The sequence below is a fragment of the Chiloscyllium plagiosum genome, unplaced genomic scaffold (genome assembly GCF_037043375.1).
Source record: "Chiloscyllium plagiosum isolate Xiang-an unplaced genomic scaffold, Cpla_swu_hap1 HiC_scaffold_6, whole genome shotgun sequence".
NCBI classification, from domain to species: domain Eukaryota; kingdom Metazoa; phylum Chordata; class Chondrichthyes; order Orectolobiformes; family Hemiscylliidae; genus Chiloscyllium; species Chiloscyllium plagiosum.
The window spans coordinates 77,461,373-77,488,587 of record NW_028270144.1 but is presented as its reverse complement, the minus strand read 5'-3'; the positions used below and the strand labels follow the sequence as shown (position 1 = coordinate 77,488,587).

At 41.2% G+C, this 27,215-nt stretch overlaps 1 protein-coding gene across 4 annotated transcripts in view; it reads right to left on the bottom strand.

Annotated features, from left to right (window-relative positions):
- sh3rf3 (SH3 domain containing ring finger 3) overlaps positions 1 to 27,215 on the bottom strand; it is a 377,685-nt gene that overhangs the window by 43,663 nt on the left and 306,807 nt on the right. For all 4 annotated transcript variants that reach the window (XR_015757438.1, XM_043691783.2, XM_087988130.1 and 1 more), the window contains 2 exons: positions 12,674 to 13,027; positions 6,370 to 6,476 (listed from right to left, as the gene is read on the bottom strand). Coding sequence is in view for 3 of the 4 variants with exons in the window: in XM_043691783.2 (XP_043547718.2) it covers positions 6,370 to 6,476; positions 12,674 to 13,027 (461 nt within the window). In the remaining variant the exon portion in view is untranslated. The remainder of the gene's footprint in view (positions 1 to 6,369; positions 6,477 to 12,673; positions 13,028 to 27,215) is intronic.

The window sequence follows — 27,215 nt, the reverse complement described above, 5'->3', positions numbered from 1 at the left end:
AATTTTATACAAAATTCTTAAGTGTCTGTACTGAGGTATCTTGTACCAAAGATTGTGCCATAAACCTTTCACTGCACTCATTCAAGTGCATGTGACTTTAAAGCTAATTCAATTCAATAAGAAACAGTCACAGGAAGGTGGCTCTTGATGGGCACTCTCTTGCCCACTGCCCAGTCCTTTCACCTGGCATTGATTCCCCTTCCCTACAAGCTGCTGGTAGATAGCAGGAAATTGTGCGTTCACCATGGTGACAGGCCTGCCTACTGCAGAAGTGAGCTGAAGCTCTAATGTGTTGCTTCGTTGACTGCTAAAGGCTGTCAGACGGTGGTAGGTGGGAAGGTTGACTTAATTCTGGTGGAGCAAGAAATTATCAGGATTGGGTACTGCACCACTGCCACGTTTAATTAAATGGCCTTCACTAACAAGCCCACAGTTTCAGGAGTAAAAGAGACCGCCCTCTTTGCTCTGGGAATGAAGTACTATCTTTGGAACATGATGGTTAAATAACGGCAATTTAATGAGTAGGATGGGCCTACTTAACACTTAAGTCATATGCCAACATAATTTTATCACAGAATTCTTGCTTCTCAGAAGAATCTGGGTTCAAGTCTCATTCCATGACCTGAATAAAAATAAAGCAATAACCTATATATAGTCAGACACTTTAATATGGTACTGAGGAACTGCTACAATGTTAAGACCATAAGACATAGGAGCGGAAGTAAGGCCATTCGGCCCATCAAGTCCACTCTGCCATTCAATCATGGCTGATGGGCATTTCAACTCCACTTACCCGCATTCTCCCCGTAGCCCTTAATTCCTTGTGACATCAAGAATTTATCAATCTCTGCCTTGAAGACATTTCGCGTCGCAGCCTCCACTGCATTCTGCGGCAATGAATTCCACAGGCCCACCACTCTCTGGCTGAAGAAATGTCTCCGCATTTCTGTTCATAATTTACCCTCTCTAATTCTAAGGCTGTGTCCACGGGTCCTAGTCTCCTCGCCTAACGGAAACAATTTCCTAGCGTCCACCCTCTCCAAGCCATGTATTATCTTGTAAGTTTCTATAGATCTCCCCTTAATCTTCTAAACTCCAATGAATACAATCCCAGGATCCTCAGCCGTTCCTCATACCATTCTAGGGATCATCCGTGTAAATCTCCGCTGGACATGCTCCAGTGCCAGTGTGTCCTTCCTGAGGTGTGGGGACCAAAACTGGACACAGTACTCCAAGTGGGGCCTAACCAGAGCTTTATAAAGTCTCAGTAGCACAACGGTGCTTTTATATTCCAACCCTCTTGAGATAAATGTTGCGAGATGATAAACTGAGGCCCAAGTTCAATATGAAAATGTGTTGCTGGAAAAGCGCAGCAGGTCAGGCAGCATCCAGGGAACAGGAGAATCGACGTTTTGGGCATAAGCCCTTCTTCAGGAAGGCTTATGCCCGAAACGTCGATTCTCCTGTTCCCTGGATGCTGCCTGACCTGCTGCGCTTTTCCAGCAACACATTTTCAGCTCTGATCTCCAGCATCTGCAGTCCTCACTTTCTCCCCAAGTTCAATATGCCTTCTGAAGCTGATCTTTTACAATATTGGAGAATATTGACCTCACCAATACTGAACCCTAAAATACCACAAAAAAGCAGATTATCTAATCACTGACAGTGAAAAAATGTGATGCTGGAAAAGCATAACGGGTCAGGCAGCATCCGAGGAACAGGTGAATCGACGTTTCAGGCATAACCCTTCATCAGGAATGTGGAGTTGGAGACAGAGATAAATGTGAGGGGGGTGGGGGGGAGCTGGGGGAAAGGCAGTAAATAGGTGGACACAGGTAGGGGGTGATGGTGATAGACCGGGTCATCAACCTGCATCCACCTACTGCCTTCCCAGCTACCTTCCCCCAAGCCCACACTCCCTCCTATTTATGTCTCAGCCCCTTTCCTCACTGCGTCCCCCAACATTCCTGATGAAGGGCTTATGTCTGAAACGTTGATTCTTTCTTGCTCCTCGGATGCTGCCAGACTTGCTGTACTTTGCCAGCTCCACACTTTTCAACTCTGATCTCCAGCATCTGCAGTGCTCACTTTCTTCGAATCGCTGTAATTTTACTGCGAAGCCTCTTCCAAGGATGCCCACCTTGAAGAAGTTCTCCTCCTCTCTCTACAAGGATCTCAGTGAGTTTCTCTCTCACTGCAACCCCTCCCCCACACCAACCATCTCCCCATCCCCACCCCCAGGTTGTCTCCTCTGCCCTGAAGCTCTTCAGCCGTATACTGAAGCTGACCAACCATGACAGTCACATCATATAGATAATAGCAAATTACTGCGGATACTGGAATCTGAAACCAAAAGAGAAAATGCTGGAAAATCTCAGCAGGTCTGGCAGCATCTGTAAGGAGAGAAAAGAGCTGACGTTTTGAGTCTAACTGACCCTTTGTCAAAGCTAAAAAAAAGGGGAGAAATAAGGAGGTATTTATACGAGGCTGAGAGAAGGTGAGTCATGGCTCCAGAAGCAAAGGTAGCAATAAAGAGATGATAATGACAGTGCATAGAGAGATTATAGGGAGATTAGGAGCTGGGAATGACCAAGGCTGAAGCCAGTGCTGTGTGACAAAATATGTGGGGGATGGGGATGGTCAGTTAGACTCGAAATGTCAGCTCTTTTCTCTCCTTACAGATGCTGCCAGACCTGCTGAGATTTTCCAGCATTTTCTCTTTTGGTTTCAGATTCCAGCATCCGCAGTAATTTGCTTTTATCCAGTGTTTAACCCACAGCCACCTCTCTTCCAGGAATGCCGACCCTGAAGAAGTACTGCTCTTCTCTCTGACAGGATTTTCATTTGTCTCTCTCCCCCTGTCCACCTTCACTGCTTTCTTTTTCTCTCTCAGTGTTACTCAAGGTATTTACTAAGACTCGCTTCCACAGCCATATTTCCTTTCTCAGTGGCTGTCTTTGCCTCCGACTTTCCATTTTGCCTCTGCTTCATCCCTCCCCCCCATCCCCCACATATTTTGTCACACAGCACTGGCTTCAGCCTTGGTCATTCCCAGCTCCTAATCTCCCTATAATCTCTCTATGCACTGTCATCATCATCTCTTTATTGCTACCTTTGCTTCTGGAGCCATGACTCACCTTCTCTCAGCCTCGTATAAATACCTCCCTATTTCTCCCCTTTTTTTAGCTTTTACAAAGGGTCAGTTAGATTCGAAACATCAGCTCTTTTCTCTCCTTACAGATGCTGCAAGACCTGCTGAGATTTTCCAGCATTTTCTCTTTTGACTACAGTCACATCACCTTCCTGAGCATCTGCCTACGCAACCGACTCTACCTGCATGGACTGAGCACTACATTCAGACCATCATTGTTTGGACCTGACCAGGACACCCACTGCTTACAGCAAATCCAAAGCCTCCAGAAACACTTCTCCCTCCGGATTCTCTGCTTCACCCTCGCAGCCATGCTCCGCAACCTATTCTCCCGGCTCAGGGCCACACTCTCCAGACCTGCAAAGGAACTCTGCTGTCCTTCATTTTGAGAAGGATCTATAACTCTACAAATGCTTTCCTACTGCGTCCGTTGCTGTGTCGGTGTGGTCTCCTCTACATTAGAGAGACAGGACGCCAACTCATGGAACGTTTCAGGGAACATCTCTGGAACAAGCGCCAAACAACCCCACTGGCCTGTGGCCAACCGCTTCAACTCCCCCTCCCACTCTCCCAAGGACATGCAAGTCCTGGGCTTCTTCTACTGCCAAATCCTAGCCACCTGATGCCTGGAGGAAGAACATCTCATCTTCCACCTTGGGACTCTCCAACCATAATACATCAACATCAATTTCACCAGTTTCGTCATCTCCCCTCCCCCCAACTCACCCCAGATCCAACCCTCCAACTCGACACCGCCCCACTTGAACTGTCCCACCAGTCCATCTTCCTTCCCACATATCTGTTCCATCCTCTGCTCTGACCTATCACCATCAACCCCGCCACCTGGATTCATCCATTGCCTTCCCAGCCACCTTCTCACGAGCCCCACTTCCCCTCCTATTTATCTCTTAGACCCCTCTCCCCACATTCTTGATAAAGGGCTTATGCCTGAAATGTCGACTCTCCTGCTCCTTGGATGCTGCCTGACCTGGTGTGTGTTTCCAGCACCACATTTTTCAAGCATCTGCAGTCCTCACTTTCTCCTAAATATTGACACACTTCACTTTGTGGGAGTTTGTGTGCACAGATTGGCTACTGCATATTTTTATGTTACAATAGTGACTACACTTACAAAATAAGGACCTTAGTGACTGTAAAGTGCTTTAGGAAGTCCTGAAGTTATGAAAGATGCTATATAAATGCAAATCTTTCTTTCTCTCCGGAAAATATCTATATAGTTCACTGCAGGCACATGTCTGTATGCTAAAATCTCAGCTAGTTACATCACTGACTCCTAATTCTTTATGCAAATTGACAGTTGGCTTTGCCAGCACAACAGTGACTGCATTTCAAAAGAATTAATTGACTGTGAAATGCATCGAGGCAACTTGAGGTTGTAGAAATCATTATATAAATCCAATATTTTTTCAGGCTTCAAAATTGTATTCCAACATTTTGGATTAGAATAGAAGCAGATTTAATATCTAATTAACTTGCATTAATTTTTTTTTAAACTTAGCTCTGTGTGCTCATTAATTCTACAAAGACAAAGGTGCCTAAATGTAGTAGAATTTAGACAATGGTAGGATTTAGTAGCATTAACCAACATGACCTTGAACTACAAATATCCTTAACCACAACATATTGCCCCCAACTTAATCAATATCAGAAAAAAAATAGATTGTAGAATGCCGGTTTATGTATTTTAGCTGTTGCCTTGGAGTTCTGTGATCTGACATTTCACTAGCAGTGACTTTCATTGACATGTACTTGAAATTAGAATACTTTAGGAAGTCCCTCTGGGCGTGCTTAGTTCAAAGTGTTTTTGTGTGATTCACCATGTAATTCAAGAGAAATAAAACTCAACTGTACTTGATTGACCAGCAGAAACAGAATTGTTTGATAATTTGGCAGAACACATGTGCTGTATGCTGATATAAGTAAGCTGTTGTGAAATAAGATTACAATTTTTCCTCACATGTTCATCTTTAACATAATCCTCTACTGATTTGCTCTGTTTGAAAGGGAAAATAGGAGTTCAAATCTGTCTCTGTACCTACCACCGGATCTATTTTTATGTGTCACAGAACTGTATGTTTAATCTGTTCAGAGTTCCTATTCTATAGAAGGTATGAGGATTAAGGAAATGTCTGCGCAAGTACCCACTGCAAAGGACAAGAAAAGTACTGCTGTTCCACGCTTACCCCACTCTGGGATCAGATCACCCACTCCGAGTTCTGGTTGACCATCCCACAATGGGGGCTTCAGCAGAGTGCCTGATACCTTGCTGACTACATTCAGGAAAGATTTGAATCAGAAATTGATTTTGACCTCCCAAGACTAGCACATTTGCGACTGAGGTTGATGATGATTCCACCAGAACTTTCTCACACATTGTTACTTTGGAAGCTGTCGTAAGAGTTTTGTTTTGTCTGCTTTCTGGGTAATTCCTTATGTTCTTCTGATGAGGCAGTATCTTTTCCTGTTGCAATGGCAACTTGTCTTCTGGACAACAACAACTTGCACTTATAATCTCACCTTGATCATAGTAAATCTCCCATGATGCTTCACAGGAGCACTTCGACACCAAGATACTGCTGCCAGAGTCAGAAAGGTCGGTTCGAAGAGCACTTTACAGGAGAAGAGAGTTGTTAATGCTAGATGGTGTTTCCTATGTTTGGGGGTCCTAAAACTAGGAGTTATAGTCTCAGGAAATGGGATAGGTCATTTAGAACTGAGATGAGAAGAAACATCTTCACTCAGAGAGTGGTGAACTCTTTTCCACCTAAGGTGGCAGAAGTCAAGTCACTGAATACATTTTGAAAACAATAGCTAGATTTCTCCACATTAATGTCACCAAGGGGGATGCAGAGAGAGCAAAATTATGGCATTGAGACCGAGGATTAGGCATGAACACACTGATTGGCCTACTCCTGCTCATGCTTTCTAAATTTCTATTTGAGCTTAACAAAATGGTGGGGGTTTCTGAGAAAATTGGTGGATTATCTCATTTGGTCCTCATTGGTGTAGTTTATATTACAGATTTGCTGTGTCTGTTGTGTTTGCAATCTTCCCAAGGGGCCACAGAAAAGACAGAACGGTGATGCATGGGTGAAACCAACTCCTGAGTGAGTTTGACACAAGTTCACTACATACTTGCAAAGCTCTGGGTGTGCAATATCCAGGCTGGCATAGTTTAATCAGAAATGATCACTTACATATTGAGTGGTAGCTGGGGTTTTGATGCTGTGCTCTGGTCCCCTGTGGTTGTCCCTGGTCTGGGTCCAACTGCACCAGCAGCTGTGCTAGCATTAAGAGATGAAGCCTATGAAAAATAAAAAAAGGGTGAAGTTAATGCAAAAAACATTGATGAGGTTGCACTTTCAAATCTGAATTGGCTTGAGCTAGTTCAGCTGGCTGGACAGCTGGATTGCAATGCAGAGTAATGCCAATAGTGTGGGTCCAATACCTGCATCGGCTGAGATTAACATGAAGGACTCTCCTTCTCAACCTCTCCCTTCACCTGAGGTGTAGTGACCCTCAGGTTAAACCACCGCCAGTTGTCACTCTCTAATGAGACAGCAGTTCTATGGTCCTCTGGGACTATGGTAACTTAACCTATACCTTTTTATTTAAATATCAACTTATACTTATACACCACCTTTAGCATGACGAAAGACCCCAAGGCACTTCATAGAGGCATCACAAAACAGACCTCAGATCACTTAAGGAAATATTACGTCAGAAGACCAAAACCTATATAGTTTTTAAGAAGTGACTTAAAGGATGCACTGAGGTTGTGGAGAGTACAGAGACACAGAGGACAAAGCCGCAAGGCCTTTGAAAAAAAAAAGGAATTTTGAAATAAAAAACAGAAATTGCTGAAAAAACACAGCAAGTCTGGCAGAATCTACGGAGAGAAAGCAGAGTTAACGTTTTAAGTCCAGTCACCCTTCTTCAGAACTTCTTCAGTTTTTCCAGCAATTCCTGTTTTCATTTCTCATTTCCAGCATCTTTGTCTTTGTCTTTTTTTAAATTTTAAAATCAGGTTGTTTGTAAGGAAAAAATGAGTAGGTACCATAGAGAGACAGAGAGGTACGTAAATATGACCTAACAAGTATTGCAGTGACAAAGTGGAAAGGTGACCAAAGCTGGACAGGTATTTGACATATTGGAATGACAGAAAGTTAGGAATAGTGTTGCTCTATTAATTAAGGATGGCATTAGTTCAGGATTGAGAGGTAGTTTCAACCTAAAACCTTAAGATGTAGAATTAGTTTGGGCAAATAAAATAAATAGTGAAAGTAAGAGGAACTAGTTTATAGGCTCCCTGGACAAGGGCATCAAGACTTTGTGGAATGTGGACAGGTAATTGGAGCTGAAAAAACAACTACATCAGCCATGATCTTATAGAATTGTGGAGCATATTCTGTAAGGGCTCCTGTAATAAGTCAATTAGTGGGGGTACGCCTACAAATTTGCATTAAGCAGAACTTCAGGATAACGTGGAGCTCCCTATCCAACCCGCTTTTACTACAAATACTACTTCTACTCCCTTATCAATGCTCCATATAATTGTAGAAAAACCTGTTTACTCTTATCAGTCTTCTGTAAGCAAGGGTAATATACCATTTGTTTACCTAATTGCTTGCATATCAGCAAGTTATTATTCTGTACTTCATGTATAAGGACACACAAGTCCTGCTGAATACAAACATTTTCTCAACCAGCATCTTTCAGCCTACATAAAGCCAGAAAGGAGGTGGGAGATTTGGAAAATTAGCCAGGCATACCTGACATGTTCCTACCCCTTCTGAAACTTACTTGGATGGAGAATCCTGTCCTGTCTCCACTTAATATCCTTAAGTGATCAATGAAAAATAATTTCAGAACCATGTAACTGGCTCTTCCTGCCTAGGCTGTAATTTCCTTAGCTCCAGTTGTGACAAATAACAGGCAACAGATCAGCCCGAGATGCATGATCGGAGACATGGATACAGTGCAGAGGTGTAGTAGCTAACAGTCAGCCCAGTCCTCCTTGTGACTCTTCCCTTGCAAGCCTCTGAGTACAAGGTCAAGTATTGATCCTCAGGGTTGTCCACTATCCTAGTAATCCAAACACAACCTGTTTACTCCTGCTCAATTAGCAATTCTTACTTAACGTGTTACTCCTTATGCCATGAGACCTAATTGTGTAACAACCCAAATAGCACCGTATCAATTTTTTTGAACATCCAATGATTCCCACTCAACTATTCCCACTTACTCACTCTTCTGGTTACTTCTCAAAGATTTGACATTTCATAAATCGATATTGATTCAGTTTAATCATATTATCATTTTCCAAGTCCCCTACTATCATGTTCCTAAAAACAGGCACTATCATTTTTCCTACTACTGATGACAGGCTAGCCGGTGTGTAGTTCCTATTTTCTTGCTTTTTTCCTTCTTGCTTTACTTTTGCTTCCTTGTAAGTCAGAGGGACTGTTTGAGAATCTAGGACATTCAGGAAAGTCAAAAGCATTGCATCGACCAACACCACCGCAGCTAATCTTGAATGTAGGCCATTTCAGAGTGAGATAAAGAGAGGTTTCTTCATTCAGAAGCTGTAGTGTACAATCATGTTTTGGAAAGGAGAACAAAAGAACAGAGTGCTATGTAAATGGTTACAATCTGCAGGAAACTGCAACACATAGGGTCTTTGGGGTCCTTATGCATGAAATACAGAAAGCCAGCACACAGGGCAGCAAGTAACCAGGAAGGCTAAGGGAATGTTGGCCCTTATTTCAAGGATTTGGAGTATAAAGGAAGGGAAATCTTAATGCATCTGCTGGTGAGACCACATCTGGAATACTGTAAGTAGTTTTAGTCTTCTTATTTAAGGAAAGATATCTCATTGGAGGCAGTTCAGAGAAAGTTCACCAAGATGATTCCTAGAATGGAGGGATTGTTTTATGAGCAAAGGCTAAGCAGGTTTGGACTTTACAGAATTCCAGGATTCTTAGGGGACTTTACAGGGTAAATGCTAAGAGGATGCGTTCCTCATGGGAGACTCTAGGGTATCCCAGAGGGCATATCAACTTAAGGCTGAGATGAGGAGGAATTACTTCTCTCAGAAGATGTGGAATAGTGTCAAAAAAAAATAAAGTCAAGGGCACTCTATCTGAATGCACTCAGCATTCACAAAAAGGTAGGTGATCTAAAGGCACAAATAGAGAAACATGGATATGACCTGATTGCCACTAGAGAAACATGTCTGCATGGTGACTGAATCTGGGAATTGAATATTCAAGGACATTTGATGCTTAAGCAGGACAGTCAAGAAGGGAAAAGAGATGGAGTTGTGTTGATAATAAGGAATGGGAAGAGAACATCAATAAGGAACAATCTCAGATTGGAAGAACAATCTGGAATCTGTTTGCGTGGAATTAAGAAACACCAAAGGGCAGCACACATTGATCATGGTTATTTATAGGCCATCAAATAGTAACAGTTGTGTGGGGCATGGAACTAATCAGGAGATGAGGGAAGCTTATAGCATGGGCAATACAGTTACCATAGGTGACTTTAATCTGCATATGGACTGCATAAACCAATTGAGTGCTAAAACTGTAGAGGATGAGTTTCTGGAGTGTGTTAGAGATGGTTTTCCAGAGCAATATAAAAAGAAACCAACTGGAGGATGTGCTATTTTAGTTCTGGCATTACGTGATGAAAAAGGTCTAAGTAACAGCTTGGTCATAAGAGAACCTTTCAATATGAGTTATCACAATATGATCAAATTTTGCATTAAGGTTGAAACTGAGTTTGTTCATTCTAAAGCAAGCGTGTTAAAGTTGAATAAAGGAAATTATGAAGGAACCACTAATTGGCTGAGGTGGATTCGGAAAAAGGCCTGACTCTACATGGACAATGGATAGTCTTTACAGAACTATTACATGATTTATAGCAATAATACATTCCTTCAAGTTGAAAAAACTCAAAAAAGGTGTGTGAACTGTGGCTAAAAAAAATTCAGAATTGTAAAAGATTAAAAGAAAAGGCCTATAATGTTGTCAAAAATGGCAAAAATTCTCAAGATTGGGAGGCTTGTAGAATACAACAAATGAGGAGTTAGAAACTGATAAAGAAATGTAGAATAGAATACAAATGCAACCTAGCAAAGAACATAAAAAATGACTGAAAAAGCTTTTGTGAATCTATTACAGAATCAGAATAATTTATAATAGGGAATAGAGAAATGGCAGAGAAACTAAATGTTTTTTTCATCTGATTTCATCCACGGAGATATCAGAAATTTCCCAGAACTAGAGATTTAAGTACCAAGGGAGGATGAGGAATTGAAGGAAACTAGCATTAGTAAGAAGGATGTACTGGGGAAATTAATGCAGTTGAAAGTTGATAAATCCCCAAAGTGTTGAAGGAGGTGGCTACAAAGATAGTCAAAGCATTGTTAATCATCTTCCAAAATTCCAAAGAACTTAGAATGTTTCCTGAAGATTGAAAGGTAGCAAAGGTCACTGCATTATTTAAGAAGACAGTAAGAGAGAAACAGGCAACTACAGACCTGTGAGCCTTACTTCAGTGGTAGGGAAAATGCTAGGTAAGTAAATACCTGGTTGATAACTATGATTGGGCATAGTTTGGATTTGAGAATGAGAAATTGTATTTGATGAACTTGTTGGAATTTTCTTGAAAATGTTACAAACAAAATTGATAAAGGAGAGATGACAGATATTGCTATGTTTATATTTTCAGAAGGCTTTTGGTAAAGTCCCCACAGGAGGCTGGTTAGAAAAATGAAAGCACATAAGACAGGTGGTAATGTATTAGCAAGGATTAATGATTGGCTTACAGACAGGAAACAGACATCAGGAATGAACACGCCTTTCTATCATTGCCAGCCTATGACCAGTGGGCTACCTCAAGGATCAGTACTTGAACTCCATATATAAATGACTTGAAGATGGGCACCAAATGTAATACTGTATTTCCAAATATGTGAATACACAAAGCTAAGTGGGAATACATGTTATGAAGAAGATGTAAAGTAACTTCAGGAGGATTGGACAGGCTTAGTATATCAGCAAGAACATGGCAGATGGAACATAATGTAGAAAAATGTGAGATTATCCAATTTGGCAGGAATAACAAAGATGCAGAGTATTTCTGAAATAAAGGTAGAGTCACTTTCGTTCCAGAAGACCACAGGTCTGCTCTCTCATTAGAGACAGGCAACTGGTGGTGAGTTATCCTGAGGGTCACCATGCCTCAGGTGAGGGGAGAGGTTGGAAAGGGAAGTCTGTCATGGTAACCTCAGCAGGTGCAGGAATTTAACTGACACTTGGCATCACTGCATCATCAATCAACTGTCCAGCCAACTGAGCTAACCAACCCATGGTTACATAGTAAGAGATTGGAAGTGTAGATGTAAAAAGGGAATTAGGTGTCCTTGTGACAAATCCCTGAAGGCTAACATGCAGGTGCAGCAAGCTATTAGGGGATAATGGAATATTAGCTATTATTGCAAGACGTTTTCAGTATAGTAGTATCAGGTCTAGCTTCAAATGTATAGGAACTTAGCTACACCATGCCTGCAGTATTAAATGCAATATTGTTCCCTTTATCTTGGGAAAGATATAACTGCCATAGGAGTAAAATGATTGGGTAAACTGAGCATGTGTTCTCATTTAGCTAAACATTTTCAAGCCACATTTATAAATTTCATTCATTAAAGTGAAGGATGTCAGTAATTGTGAATGGAACATTTTGCCATTTCAAGTAGTGAGTATTCACAAGTAAATTGCCAATAAAACCTTCTCTCCTGTATCCTAACAATTAGTTTAGCTGAAGGCTCAGAAGAACATTTATTCTATGGCAGCATGACAGCCCTTACTTTCTACTGGAGCTATTTTTGTGATTTCCCAGAGACAGTAAATTAATTCTAAATGACTTAACTTTCATAGAATGCCTATAGTGTGGAAATAGGTCTTTCAGCCCATTGAGTCCATGCTGACCCTCTGAAGAACTTCCAACCCACCTCACCCTATCCCTGTAACCCTTCGTTTCCCTTGGTTAATCCATCTAGCCTACACATCCCTGGACACTATGGGCAATATAGCATAGCTAATCCACCTAACTTCCACATCTTTGGACTGTGGGAGGAAACCAGAGTACCTGGAGGAAATCCACGCAGACACAGGGAGATTGTGCAACCTCCACACAGACAGCTACCTGAGAGTGGAATCGAACATGGGTCCCTGGTGCTGTGAGGCAGCAGTGCTAACCACTGAGCCTCATGTAGGTTTTTTGTAGATGTTTTATTTCATGCAGTTATAGGCATCCATGAATCATCAGACTATTACCATGCTACACCTTCCTGATTACCAAGTGTAGCTTTCCAGAAAATACAAGGCTTCAAATAAAACACACTTTGAAGATAAATTCCCCTCTGTATAAAGTATTGTGTGTATTAGGGGTCATGTTACTTTTGACTTGTTTGCTTTGCTCATGCTACTTTACCTGGGATGGTGCACTAGATGATAGATGTGGTACTTCCCCAATCCTGGCAACTGCTCTGGGGTCACTGGAACTGATGAGAACTGGTGCACTGATTTCCATCGAGTGCCTGTTGGTGATGGCTTGGGAAGACTTGTGTGACATGCTGAACGAAGTGAAGGAATGTCGCTTCTTGGCATTTTTCTTGCCATCAATGCGTCTGTGGATGGCACTGACAGCTCCCCCACTATTTACAGGAGAGCTGGATGCTGAGCTGGCTCCTGCATTGGTAGCAGCTGATGGAGCTGCATCAGCATTCTGTGTAACTGCCAGGCACAGTTTATCCATTTCAATCAGCTGCTTTGCAGTCGAATTTAGCTGTGGGTAAAAATAAAACAAAAATCATTAAAGATTATCAAAATGTATTATTAACAAGTCAGTTTTCTTCTTCATTCATTTGAAGCAAATGCTGGAAGAAAAGGAAATGAAGTTAGAGTAACGAAGCAAATAAGAAGAAATGGGAATAATCTTGGATTGCTCTGGCAATAATACAATACAATGAGGATAACAACTCCCCAAAGATAGTTGATAGTTGAACCTTTTAATTTCAAATCCCTATTAATTCTGGTTTGAATGAAAGTGGGGCTTAGGATGGATGATCATTCCTTTGGCAAGAAGCAAGCCAGCCAGTAAAACGTTTTAATGTTTTTTTTTATTTTTAAGCAATGCTGGCTTGGTTTTTCAAGTCTCAGATAACCTGGAATATCAAAGGAAACAAGGAGAAATCAATCCACTATCTCTGCTTTATCACACTGTATTGAATGAACAGAAAGTTTCTTAACTAAATACTAGGAAAAGCAGAAACCATTGTCTTCAGTTCCCACCACAAGCCCCAGTATCAACCACCAGCTGTATCCTTCTGCCCAGACACATGCCTCTTTTGCATTAGACCCTTTAGTATTGTATTTGACTCTGAGATGAACTTTCTGCCATTCATCCATGGAATCACCAAAACCACATATTTCTACATGTAATATCATCCATCTTCTCCATCAACACACCAGTTGATGAAACTCATCCTTGTCTTTGTTACCTCCAGACTTCTAGCCTACTTAAACTTGAATTCATCCAAAACTCTCTTCCCACTTCCTGGATTGAACCACTTCCAATTCCCCCAACACTTCCGAACTCACTGAACTACATTGGTTCTTGATTCAGCATCTCCATGATTTAAATACTTCCTTCTTCATCTTTTAAATCACCCCCTCCCTATCTTTGTAAACTAAATCCTTCAAAATTTCTGCACTTCTCCAAATCAGGTCTTTCATGCAGCTCTGATATAGATTTGCTCCAACATTTGTAGCTGTGACTTTAACTGCCAAAAGCTCTAAGATTTGAAATTCCCTTTCTAAACCTCTCTACATGTCCATCTCCTGATTTAAGAGACTTCTTAAAACTGACCTCTGACAACATTTTGATATTGGTTCTAAAATCATTTCATGCAGTTAATGTGAATTTGTTTTTGATAAACCACTGCACAACATCTGGAATGCTTTGCTACGTTAAAGTTGCTATTTAAATGGAAATTGTTGACCTATGATGTTGGGGCCGTCATGGCAGCTTGCAGGCCAGGAAGAACAACAAAGTTTCCTCCAACCGAACAAGCTAAATTGTAACTTCATGGTACAATGACCTCAGTGTGCTCTCTACCATTGCTCACCAACTCCCACCATGATCGCTCCCTGTTGATCACTATCTCCTGATCCTCCTGGCCATGAACACCATCTTGCCTCATCCCCAGAGGGCAGTCTCTCCCTATGTACTCCTCTGCAGGAGGTATCCTGATCTGATTGGGATCTGTCGGTCTGTCAGGAAACTTCAAGGAAAAAGGTTTAAAAAACTTTCTTCAATTAAAATCCTTGGGACACTCAGAAAACCTTTATGCTTGGGATTTGTAACTTCTCAGCTGGACTTCAACACACAGCTCACTAAATAGCAGGGTCAATGGATCAAACTGACTTTCCTCTACGCAAAAAAACATTTATAGCTCACTGCAGCAAAACTTCAATGGTACATTTACCAATGATTCCATGATCATGAACATTCTTTTATGTTTATCTTTTATTTTCTAATTATTTACTTTCTTTTTGATTAACAGCTAATTATATTTTTATAATGCTTTTGAAGTAGAAAGTCATTGTAAGAATTTTTGTTTAGACATTCATGGAGTGTGGGCATTGCTGGATGGGCCAGTATTATTGCCCAGTGCTAGATTTTTATTCCTCAATCACAGGATGTGTGCATTGCTGGGCAAGCCAATATTCACTGGCCATCCGTAACTGCACAGAGGGCTGTTGAGAGTCAACTACAATGCAGGGGTTGAGAGTCACATATAGGCCAAATCAAGTAAGGATTGCAGTTTCCTTCCCCAAAGGACATTAGTGAACCCGTTACCCTTGGGAAGGTGGTGGTGAGCTGCCTTCTTGGATTGCTGCAGTCCATATGCCTGGTAGACTCACAATTCTAACAAGGAGGAGCTTCCAGGATTTTGACACAGTGATACTGAACAAACTGTGCCATTTTCCAAGTCAGGATGGTAACAGGTTTGGAAAGGAGCTTGCAGGTAGTGGTCTTTCCATGTATCTGCCGACTTTGTCCTTCTAGATAAAAGTGCTTGTGGGTTTGGAAGATGCTTAAGGAGCCTAAAGTCACATTAATCAGAAATAGAGGGATGAATGATTGAAAGGAGGAGATATTAGGAAGTACAAAAATAAATTTGTTCAAAAGGTTAGACTTTAAGTCAGGTTTTAAGGAGGACAGTGGAGGGAATTTCAGGAAGTAGGATCCTAGTGATGACTGTAATGGGGCCAAAGGACTGTGAATGCACAAGTGGCCAAGTAAAGCAAGAGGCTGAACAAATCAGAAGTAAACAAGAGCAAGCAAGTAACAAAACTTGGGTAGAGAGAGAAATAAATAGCGGGAGAGCTTTTGTTTCAGCTGCACGAATCTTCATAGCTAGAGGAGTGCAAATGGCTTTGAAAATCCTGTGCACACATGCTTAGACATCTGATGGATGAACACACTACTATAAACACCGGAGGAAACATCAAAGAAGCGCTTCGCAGGAGGCTCCCAAGCACTGATGATGTCGCCTAGCCAGGGGACGAAACGTTTGCAACAAAAACTTCCAGCTCGGCGAACAGAACCACAGCAACGAGCACCCGAGCTACAAATCTTCGCACAAACTTTGAACACTACTTCATTTTTTTTCCAGTGGCAATGTGGCCCAGAGAATAGTGATAAGAGAGGCAGGTGGTGCTGGATGGATGAAAGAGAACCAGGGGAAAGTGAGTAGAATGAAAGGAGTGAGTGCAGTTGACTGAGCAATGATGATTGATGATTAAAATGATTCGTAAATTAAGTTTAAACTCATATATTCCCAATAATGGGTCAGAGTGTAATTAAGTTATGCTTTGGTGACTTTATTCACTAACTAAATGTTTACAGTCTAATTTACGATCCATTTGCATTACAGCGTCATTCACAGGAGTTCCAATTCTGACATCACTGTTACCATTAGAGGCAAAAAAAATCTCAAGATAAGTTATCAAAGACTTTTCCAGATGCACAGTGCTTCATGACTTATAGAGATCTTTTTGGAGATTAGTTTATTTGCCAAAATTAAATTGGCTTTAACTCTCCTGCAGTAACAAAAAGGGTGGAGGATGATTTAAATTATTTGGTGAGATAAAACTATATTAAATGTTGGCCACAGTTACTTGCCTGTCACTGTTTATCCCTAGCTGTGTAATGACACAACTTGGTAGAATGAAGTACAAAATTTAAACTCTGGTTGCTCCTATAGACTTAACGAAAAAAAAAAATTATTTCACTCAGTTCCAGTGATTTGAAGCTTAACTTGGCAAGGATTCAGCAGAGGAGTCTGTAACTCCACATATCATTGTGATAAAAACTAACAGTATGAAGCTTGCAAATCAAACTGACATGCTGTAATCAGTCATGTCTAGTAAATGCAGGAGGAGACCACAGTCCAACCCAGCTGATATTCAATTAAAGGCCCATTTACACCAGCTGGTGTCTGCAACGTGAAGTCATTATCAGAGTCAATGGAGCAAATTATAGCTGCCAGCATTATCTTATGCAGCTGATGCTATCTGTAACCTCAAGCTTTAAGGCAGTGGAGATTTTTATGAGTGTGTAATATACCCAGGAAGAGTTAACGTGGGAATCAATTCATGCCTCTGCTGGAAGTATTTGCAAAAAATGTGAGTACTATTTGCATCATTTCTCTTTTAAACTGTCACATCCCTCTCCCTGTTCAGACTGTTTGCATGTCAATTCCAGCTGAGAACATGGCAAGAATCTGCTCACCCAGCTTATCTTCACATACTCTGAGGAGCTCCATAAGGAGCAGTTCAGGCTGTTAGAAAGAACCTGGTGGCACTTTAAAATGATGAAACAAATGGGATTGAAGGCTCACCATGGACAGCACAGCTTTTGACCCTGAACCTCATGTTTTCATGATCACGGTGCAATATCTTCAGTTTGAATAAGTGCGTCAGTATGTCATGTCTGTTTTCTATTTCTAATTGCTTTCTCACACAGAGGTTGGAACCATTTTCACTGCACTACTTGGAATGCCAAATTTGAAACCTCTATGGCCAGGTACAAGGTTTTGTATGGGTTGAACTTACCTTTTGCTACATTTAGTTCCAAAAAGGTGGTACTGCAAGTGTCTGGAAACCAGCTCTCTACATATCAGTCTATAAATCAGTATTACTGTGGAGTTGATATGGATGCAGGAAATCTGTCCTGTTGAAATTGGGATTTAAGTTTGAAGATGTGCATCAGGAAGTCCTGACAGACATGCACCTGCTAAGATTGCCCAGGAAGTTTAAATTTTTGATGAACTGATTTCCTCTGTCCATGACTCTCACAGAATTCTCCAATTCTGAGATCAGCGTCAGAAACCTGCCCAAATATTAATGATGGCTCAGTGGTCAGCACTGCCTCCTCACAGCATCAGGGACCTGGGTTCAATTCCAGTCTTGGGTCCTATCTGTTTGGAGTTTGCACATGTCTGTGTCTGTTGTTGGGTTCTATGGTTTCCTCCCAGTCTAAAGATGTGCAGTTAAGCAGATTGGCCATAGTAAAGAGGGGGATAGGTAAGCATCTGGTGTTTTTTGGAAGGTCTGTGCGAACACAATGGGTCGAATGGCTTCTTTCTGCACTGTAGGGATTCTATATGCAGGACTCATCTGAATACTTTCCCAGGAAATGTTACACAGTTTAAGACTGGGTCTGAGTTAGTGATTAGCAAGAATAGCAACAATAACAACTCCCTCAAATCACACAACTCACCGCATGCTGACTGAAAATCCAGCAACTCATGTTTATCCAGCAATATTGGCTGGAAAATGTATCTGTGAATTTTGGATGAGGGATGGATTGAAAAATGAATCGGGAAAAGAAAAGAAACAAAAGATATGTAGAAGTATGTTAAATAAATGAAATAATACAGCACAGGATTCCCAATGAGAAGATTTAAGAGAAACTGGAGGAAGTAAATGAAAATGGCTTGAATAAACACAGAAGACTGGTTACTGGAAATCTGAAACAAACACATAGAATGCTGAAAAATCCCAGCAGGTCTGATAGCCACAGAGAAATAGAGTTCATGTTTTGTGTTCAATAGAACTTCAGTATTTTGCCTTTATTAATATGGATCAAGAATTGGTTAACAGACAGAAAAGAGAGTAGGAAGAAACACATAATTCTCAGGACAGCAGGCCAATATTAGTGGGGTGCTGCAACCGTTCACAATCCATACAGGTAATTTTGTGGGGACTAACTGTAATATTTCCAAATGTGCTGGTGACACTAGACTGCATGGAAACATAAGCAGTGAGGAAGATGTAAGAAGGCTTCAAGAAGACTTGAATGGTCTAAGTGAATGGTCTAGAACATGGCAGATGGAATTTAATGTGAACAAGTATAGAGTCATAGAGATGTACAGCATGGAAACAGACCCTTCGGTCCAATCCATCCATGCCAACCAGATATCCCAACAAATCTAGTCCCCCCTGCCAGCACCTGGCCCATATCACTCCAAATCCTTCCTCTTCATATACCCATCCAAATGCCTCTTAAATGTTGCAATTCTACCAGCCTCCACCACATCCTCTGGCAGCTCATTCCATACACGTACCATCCTCTGCATGAAAAAGTTGCCCCTTAGGTCTCTTATATCTTTCCCCTCTCACCCTAAACCAGTTCATTCCAAAAAGGAAGAAAGATACTTATGAGGAGGCAGGGGTGGCCGTGGCTGACGAGGGAAATTAAGAAAAGTATAAAGTCAAAAGAGAAAAAGGATAACATAGCAAAGATAAGTGGGAAAACGGAGGACTGAGAAACTTTTAAAGAACAACAGAGGATTACTAAGAAGGAAATACACAGAGAAAAAAATGAGGTACAAAGGTAAACTGGCCAAAAATATAAAGGAGGGTAGTAAAAGCTTTTTTAGGTATGTGAAAGGGAAAAAAATGGTTCAGACTAAAATTGGGCTTTTGAAGACAGAAACAGGAGAATATATTACAGGGAACAAAGAAATGGCAGAAGAGTTGAATCGGTACTTCAGAGCTGTGTTCACTGGGGAAGACACAAGCAATCTCCCAGAGGTAACAGTGGCTGAGGGACCTGAACTGAAGGGAATTTATATTTGCCAGGAATTGGTGTTGGGGAGACTGTTAGGTCTGAAGGTTGATAAGTCCCCGGGGCCTGATGGTCTACATCCCAGGGTACTGAAGGAGGTGGCTCTAGAAATCGTGGATGCGTTGGTGATTATTTTCCAGAGTTCGATAGATTTAGGATCAGTTCCTGCGGATTGGAGAGTTGCTAATGTTGTGCCACCTTTTAAGAAAGGAACGAGAAAGAAAGCAGGAAATTATAGACCAGTTAGTCTGACCTCAGTGGTGGGAAAGATGCTGGAGTCAATTATAAAGGATGAAATTATGACACATCTGGATAGCAGTAACAGGATAGGTCAGACTCAGCATGAATTTATGAAGGGGAAATCATGCTTGTTTAATCTTTTGGAATTTTTTGAGCATGTAACTCTGAAGATGGACAAGGGAGATCCAGTGGATGTAGTGTACCTGGACTTTCAGAAAGCCTTTGATAAAGTCCCACATAGGAAGTTAGTGAGCAAAATTAGGGTGCATGGTATTGGGGCAAAGTACTGACTTGGATTGAAAATTGGTTGGCTGACAGGAAACAAAGAGTAGTGATAAACGGCTCCCTTTCGGAAAGGCAGGCGGTGACCAGTGGGGTACCGCGGAGATCAGTGCTGGCACCGCAGCTTTTTACAATATATATTAATGATATAGAAGATGGTATTAATAGTAACATTAGCAAATTTGCTGATGATACAAAGCTGGGTGGCAGGGTGAAATGTGAGGAGAATGTTAGGAGATTACAGGGTGACCTGGACAGGTTTGGTGAGTGGACAGATGCATGGCAGATGCAGTTTAATGTGGATAAATGTATGGTTATCCACTTTGGTGGCAAGAACAGGAAGGCAGATTACTACCTAAATGGAGTCAAGTCAGGTAAAGGGGCAGTACAAAGAGATCTGGGTGTTCTTGTACACCAGTTAATGAAGGCAAGCATGCAGGTACAGCAGGTAGTGAAGAAAGCTAATAGCATGCTGGCCTTCATAACAAGAGGGATTGAGTATAGAAGCAAAGAGGTTCTTCTGCAGCTGTACAGGGCCCTGGTGAGACCACACCTGGAATATTGTGTGCAGTTCTGGTTTCCAAATTTGAGGAAAGACATTCTGGCTATTGAGGGAGTGCAGTGTAGGTTCACGAGGTCAATTCCTGGATTGGGGGGACTATCTTATGTTGAAAGATTGGAGCGACTGGACTTGTATACCCTTGAGTTTAGAAGACTGAGAGGGGATCTGATTGAGACGTATAAGATTATTAAAGGATTGGACACTCTGGGGGCAGGAAACATGTTTCCGCTGATGGGTGAGTTCCGAAGCAGAGGACACAGCTTAAAAATAAGGGGTAGGCCATTTAGGACAGAGATGAGGAGAAACTTCTTCACCCAGAGAGTGGTGGGTGTGTGGAATGCTCTGCCCCAGAAGGCAGTGGAGACCCAGTCTCTGGATTCGTTTAAGAAAGAGTTGGATAGAGTCTCAAGGATAGTGGAATCAAGAGTTATGGAGATAAGGTAGGAACAGAACATTGATTGAGGATGATCAGCCATGATCATAATGAATGGTGGTGCAGGCTCGAAGGGCAGAATGGCCTACTCCTGCACCTATTGTCTATTGTCAGTGTGGAAATAGGCCCTTCAGCCCAACAAGTCCACACTGACCCTCCGAAGAGCAACCCACCCAGACCCATTCCCCTACATTTACCCCTTCACCTGACACTACGGGCAATTTAGCATGGCCAGTTCACATAACCTGCACATCTTTGGACTGTGGGAGGAAACTGGAGTACCCGGAGGAAACCCACGCAGACACAGGGAGAATGTGCAAATTCCACACAGACAGTTGCCCGAGGCAGGAATTGAACCCAGGTCTCTAGCGCTGTGAGGCAGCAGTGCCATCCACTGTGCCACTGTACCGCCCACATTCATAGCTCCTTGAAAGTGGAGTCGCAGGTAGATAGAATAGTGGAGAAGGTATTTGGTATGCTTTCTTTTATTGGTCAGAGTATTGAGTACAGGAGTTGGGATGTCATGTTGCGGCTGTACAGGACATTGGTTAGGCCACTGTTGGAATATTGCGTGCAATTCTGGTCTCCTGCCTATCGGAAAGATGTTGTGAAACTTGAAAGGGTTCAGAAAAGATTTAGAAGGATGTTGCCAGAGTTGGAGGATTTGAACTATAGGGGGAGACTGAATAGGCTAAGACTGTTTTCCCTGGAGCATCGGAGGCTGAGAGGTGTCCTTATAGAGGTTTACAAAATTATGAGGGGCATGGATAGGATAAATAGACAAAGTCTTTTCCCTGGGATTAGGGAATCCAGAACTAGAGGGCATAGGTTTAGTTTGAGAGGGGAAAGATATAAAAGGGACCTCAGGGGCAACTTGTACACGCAGAGGGTGGTACATGTGTGGAATGAGCTGCCAGAGGAAGTGGTGGTGGCTGGTACAATTGCAACATTTAAAAGGCATTTGGATAGGTATATAAATAGGCAGAGCTTGGAGGGATATGGGCCGGGTGCTGGCAGGTGGGACTAGATTGGGTTGGGATATCTGGTTGGCATGGACGGGTTGGACCGAAGGGTCTGTTCCAATGCTGCACATCTCTATGATTCTATGACAAAAATCTGACAATTTTGATTTCCTGAGATTGCCTTCCATACCCAGTGGGACCCAGCAAGCCCAGTTTAAAAGCCTATAGTTTATAGCACTAACTGAGCTGGAGTATACACTTTAAGAAAAAAAAACACAGAAAGTTCGTTTCACTGCGACCTCCTCGGTTGAATCTTTAATAATTAGCCATGATTCTTCAACTGAATATATCAAATAAACTCAGCCTCAAAATTTATTTTCATTTGTCATTGAAGAATGATAGTTTAATAGAAAGGTACCACTTATTTTGGCGAGTTTTTCACAATAATATTAGTAGAAACAGCTACTTTATATCTAAATCCCTGCATGATGGATCAACATTCATAACATCCAAATTCTGCATTATCATTCCACAAAGGAAAATCTATTGCTGGGAAATATGCCAATTTCTGCCACTGAAAGGAAAAGAGTGGACTGTCACAAACAAATTCCTGAATTCACCTAACCATTTCTTTTTCTCTGGATGTTAAATTGACATATATGGCTTTGGTGAGAGACAATGTCGTTACTCACTATAAACAACAGGAATAGCTAAAAAACTGGAAACATGGTTAGACCACTATTGCATGCAATTTTGGTCTCCTTCCTATTGGAAAGATATTGTGAAACTTGAAAGGGTTCAGAAAAGATTTACGAGGATGTTGCCACGGTTGGACGATTTGAGCTATAGGGAGAAGTTGAATAGGCTGGGGCTGTTTTCCCTGGAGCATCGGAGGCTGAGGGATGACCTTATAGAGGTTTATAAAGTCATGAGGGGCATGGATAGGATAAATAGGCAAAGTCTTTTACCTGCGGTGGGAGAGTCCAAAACTAGAAGACATAGGTTTAGGGTGAGAGGGGAAAGATATAAAAGAGACATAAGAGGCAACTTTTTCACTCAGAGGGTGGTATGGAATGAGCTGCCAGAGGAAGTGGTGGAGGCTGGTACATTTGCAACATTTAAAAGGCATCTAGATGGGTATATGAATAGGAAGGGTTTGGAGGGACGGCTAGGTACTGGCGGGTGGGACTAGATTGGGTTGGGATATCTGGTCGGCATGGATGTGTTGGACCGAAAGGTCTGTTTCCATGCTGTACATCTCTATGACTCTATGAGATCACTGAAAAGACACACCTCCAAATGATATCAACCTTCAGAAACCAATGGTAGTACTCTCATCTCATTTGCATAACATATTTCTACATGATCAATAAAATATAATGCCATAGACCTTATGTGGGAAAGATTACATATTAATTCTAAGGAAGAATACCTCAATGCAATTCGGGGGTTTCTCTGAATTTCAACAACAACTAGCACTCATATGGCAGTGCAAGTAGCTTCACAGAAGTCATCATCAAACAATATTTGATACCAAGCTGCATAAAAAGAGGTTAGGACCAATGATCAAAAGATTGATCAAAGAAATAGGTCTTAAGGAATCTCTTCTTAATGTTAAAGAAAATAAACTGAAAGGTTTCACCAGCACTTAAACGCTATACCACAGTATTCACAAAGTTTCTTCTTACAACAACAAACTGTCCATTGATTTATACTTGAAAGGGTGACAAAATCTCCTCAGGCAGTGAACAGTACAGCAGACAGGATATCTAATTTACATTTCAGTTGTATTTATGGATCCTTTTGAATTGGTAATCTCTCTATTGATGTTGTGTGGTGTCCTAGAGGACGTTTGAGGTGTACTACTCAAGGGTACAGATCCAGCTGGAGACTGAGAACATTTTAAAGTGATACTTCATTCACTCACTATTAACTATGTACATTCTACTTAAATACAACGTCTGAGCTGTTGCTCCTACTTCCATGGTATCTATATCATCATGTTTACATGACATTATCATTGTCATAGCCTCCACTGTACAGTCTTGGAAATAAAACCTTTATTCTATAACCATATTTAATTTCAAGCATTAAAGAGCTGACTACTTCCAAAAGAATGTTTTAATATTTTGCTCTGGATATAATGAGATGGAGATGTGCAAGGTGACACTACAAAGTGGCAAGATGTAGGATTACATGATGATCCTACACTTGCTGAGTTACTGCTTTCAACACGGGAAACCACAAAACTGATATCAGATACTCCCTACAGGAGAAAGAGGATATTTCCATGAATGACCTGCATGGTGCCATCACACACACAGACCATCACTAATTAATAATTACACCAATGAAAATTTGAATTTTCTGGACATAACTTCAAATATCAAAAGCTCTGTCATGTTGGTAAGGCGAGCAGTACAATTCGCTAAAAATATATATAAGGACATATGACAGGCAGATTAGGCGTCTTGACCCCTTGAGTCTGCTCTGCTGTTCAGTGAGATCACGGCTGATCCAACTGGGGCCTCGACTCCACATTCCTTTGATAACCTTTAAATCCCTTGTTAGCCAAGAATCAATCTATCTCTGCCTCCTTTGCTCTCTGAAGAAGAGATTTCCAAATATTCATGAAACTACTGAGAGAAACATGATGGAAAATATCCTTTTAGCATTGATCTTGTCATGTCCTCTCGGACCTAACATGGAGAAGAACATAAATAGCACCATGAGCATGCCATTTGGCCCCTCAAGCCTGCCTGCCATTCAATAAGAACATAGTTGATCTTCTTCAAGCCTCAACTCCCCTTCAAAATGCATTAACTTCTTCTTTAAATCATTTCAGTGTTTTAGCATCCAGAACTCTGTGGAGTGGAGAATTCTAGACATTCACTATCCCCTAAGAGAAGAAATTCATTGCATCTGTTTCAAATGAGCACTGCCTTATTCTGTAGCTATGTCTCCTGGTTTGACATTCCCCCATTAGTGGAGATATCTTCTCAGTACAGACTGTTCTGCTATAATGTACATTTCGTTAATGCAAACTTTCTATAACATCATTAACGAGTTAGGAACACGGTTTCTAAAGTGTGAAGTTTTAAAGTGTGTATTGGTTATAATGCAGTTCTGGCTCAATTTAATCAAACAGTGCTGCTATTATGCAATTTTCTTATAACATGGGGTTGCTCAAGAATGGAAAAGATCGCATTATAGCAGAACTGACTGTGTCTACCCGATCAAGCTCTCTCAGAATCTTGCATGTTTCATTAAGACCATCCCTCATCTTTCTCAACTTTAATGAAGCCCTTCCTGAAGAAGGGCTTATGCCCGAAACATCGATTCTCCTGTTCCCTGGATGCTGCCTGACCTGCTGCGCTTTTCCAGCAACATTTTCAGCTTTAATGAAAAACAGCCAAACCTCTTTAGCTGGTCTTGATGAGTCATTACATTCATCCCAGGAATCAATCTAGTAGATCTCTTTTCAATTTCCTCCACTGCCAGTATTTCTTTTCTTTATGCATGGGCACCAAAACTGTACATGAACCTCCAGGAGGAGCCTCACTAATACAAGTAGTTGTAACAAACTTTACCATTTTAAAATTACAATACCCAAGCAATAAAGGCCAAAATTCCATTGCCTTCTTATTAACTGGTGCTACTGCATATCTCATTGTCTTTCATGTACAAGGACATCCAGATCCCTCCATACTGCATTTCGTTTTGGAGACACTCTCCATTTAAATAAAAGATGCATCTGGAGTAGTGTGTACAGTACTGGTTATTGTGTTGAAAAGATGGATGTTAATGCTCTAGAAACAATCTAGAAAAGGTCTACTAGACTCATACCTGGAATTAGCAGATTGCCTTATGAGGAAAGGCTGGACAGGCCAGCACTGTACCATCTAAAGTTTAGAAGAGACAAAGGTGGATTAATTAAAGCATGTAAGACCTTGAGGGGACTTGATCAGGTGAATGTTGAAAGCATGTTTCCTCTGTTGGAGAATCTAGAACTAGGGGTCATAGTTTAAAAATGAGGGGGCGCTCACTCAAAGCACAGATGGTAAAACATTTTTCCTCTCAGAGGGTTGTTAGTCTTTGGAATTCCTTTCTTCAAACGGCAGTGGATGCAGAATCTGTAAATCTATTTAATGCAGAAGTAGCTAGTTTCTTGATTACCAAAGGGGATGAAAGATTATCAAGGATAAGAATGTACAGTTGAGGTTAAAATCAGGTCACGTATGTTCTTATTGAATGGCAGAACAGGCTGAAAGAGTAAAGTGGCCTTGTTTATACGTTAACATGTTGTGCCTTTTGATTCTTCTGACCAGAGTGCACCAGCTCACTTTCCTACATTAAATTCCATCTGACAAATTGTGTCCAACTCAACCCTATCTATAACTTTTTGCAGACTTCTTATGTCCTCATCACAACATGCCCTCCCACCTATTTTTGAATCATCAGCACTTTTGGATAGATTACACTCTGCTTCTTCCAAGTTATTAATATAAAAAGTAAATTATTGAGACTCCAGGACTGGTTACATCTTTCAAACCTGAAAAAGACCCCCATTAATCCCAACTTTGTCTTCTTTGCGTATGAACCAATCATCAATCCACACAATATACTACTTCTAAGACCATGAGCTCCTACCTTGTGCAATACACTTTTATGTGGCACTTTATCAACCGCCTTTTAGAAGTCCAAATATACTACATCTACTGGTTCTCCTTTATCAATTCTGCTTCTTCTGTCTCACTAAGATCACTTTTTATTCTTTTGAACTCAGGTGGATACAGGCCAAACTGGACCAACATTTCTTCATAAGAGCTGAGTGGACTTTCTATGAACTGCTTTCAATTCATTTACATCCTTTCTTAAATAAGGAGACTGCAGCTGCAAATCATACTTCAGATGTAATCTCATCAAACCATTGCACAATTATAGCAAAACATTCCTTTTTTAAGTTTCTATTTCCGTTTCAATGAACGACATTTCATTTTCCTTCCACTTGCCATACCTGCAAGCAAAGTTGATGTAATTCTTGTTTCAGGACACCTGAACCCTCTCTAGAGTTATGCAATTTCTCTCCATTTAAATAGTTTGCTGTTTTTCTTTTCTTCCTGTTAATGGAAAGAAGTTGTACTTCCTATTATTTCTCCATCTGTCAAGTTTTTGTCAATGCCCTTACTGTATTTTTGTCCCTTTGCAGATTTCTTATATCCTCTTCATTGCTTATAATCTTTGTGTTATCAGCAAACTTTGCAATCACATATTTGGTTACTTCAGCCAATGCAGTAATATAAAGTTGCCATAATCCCTGAGGACCATAGGACTGCTCTCTCGTTAGAGAGATAC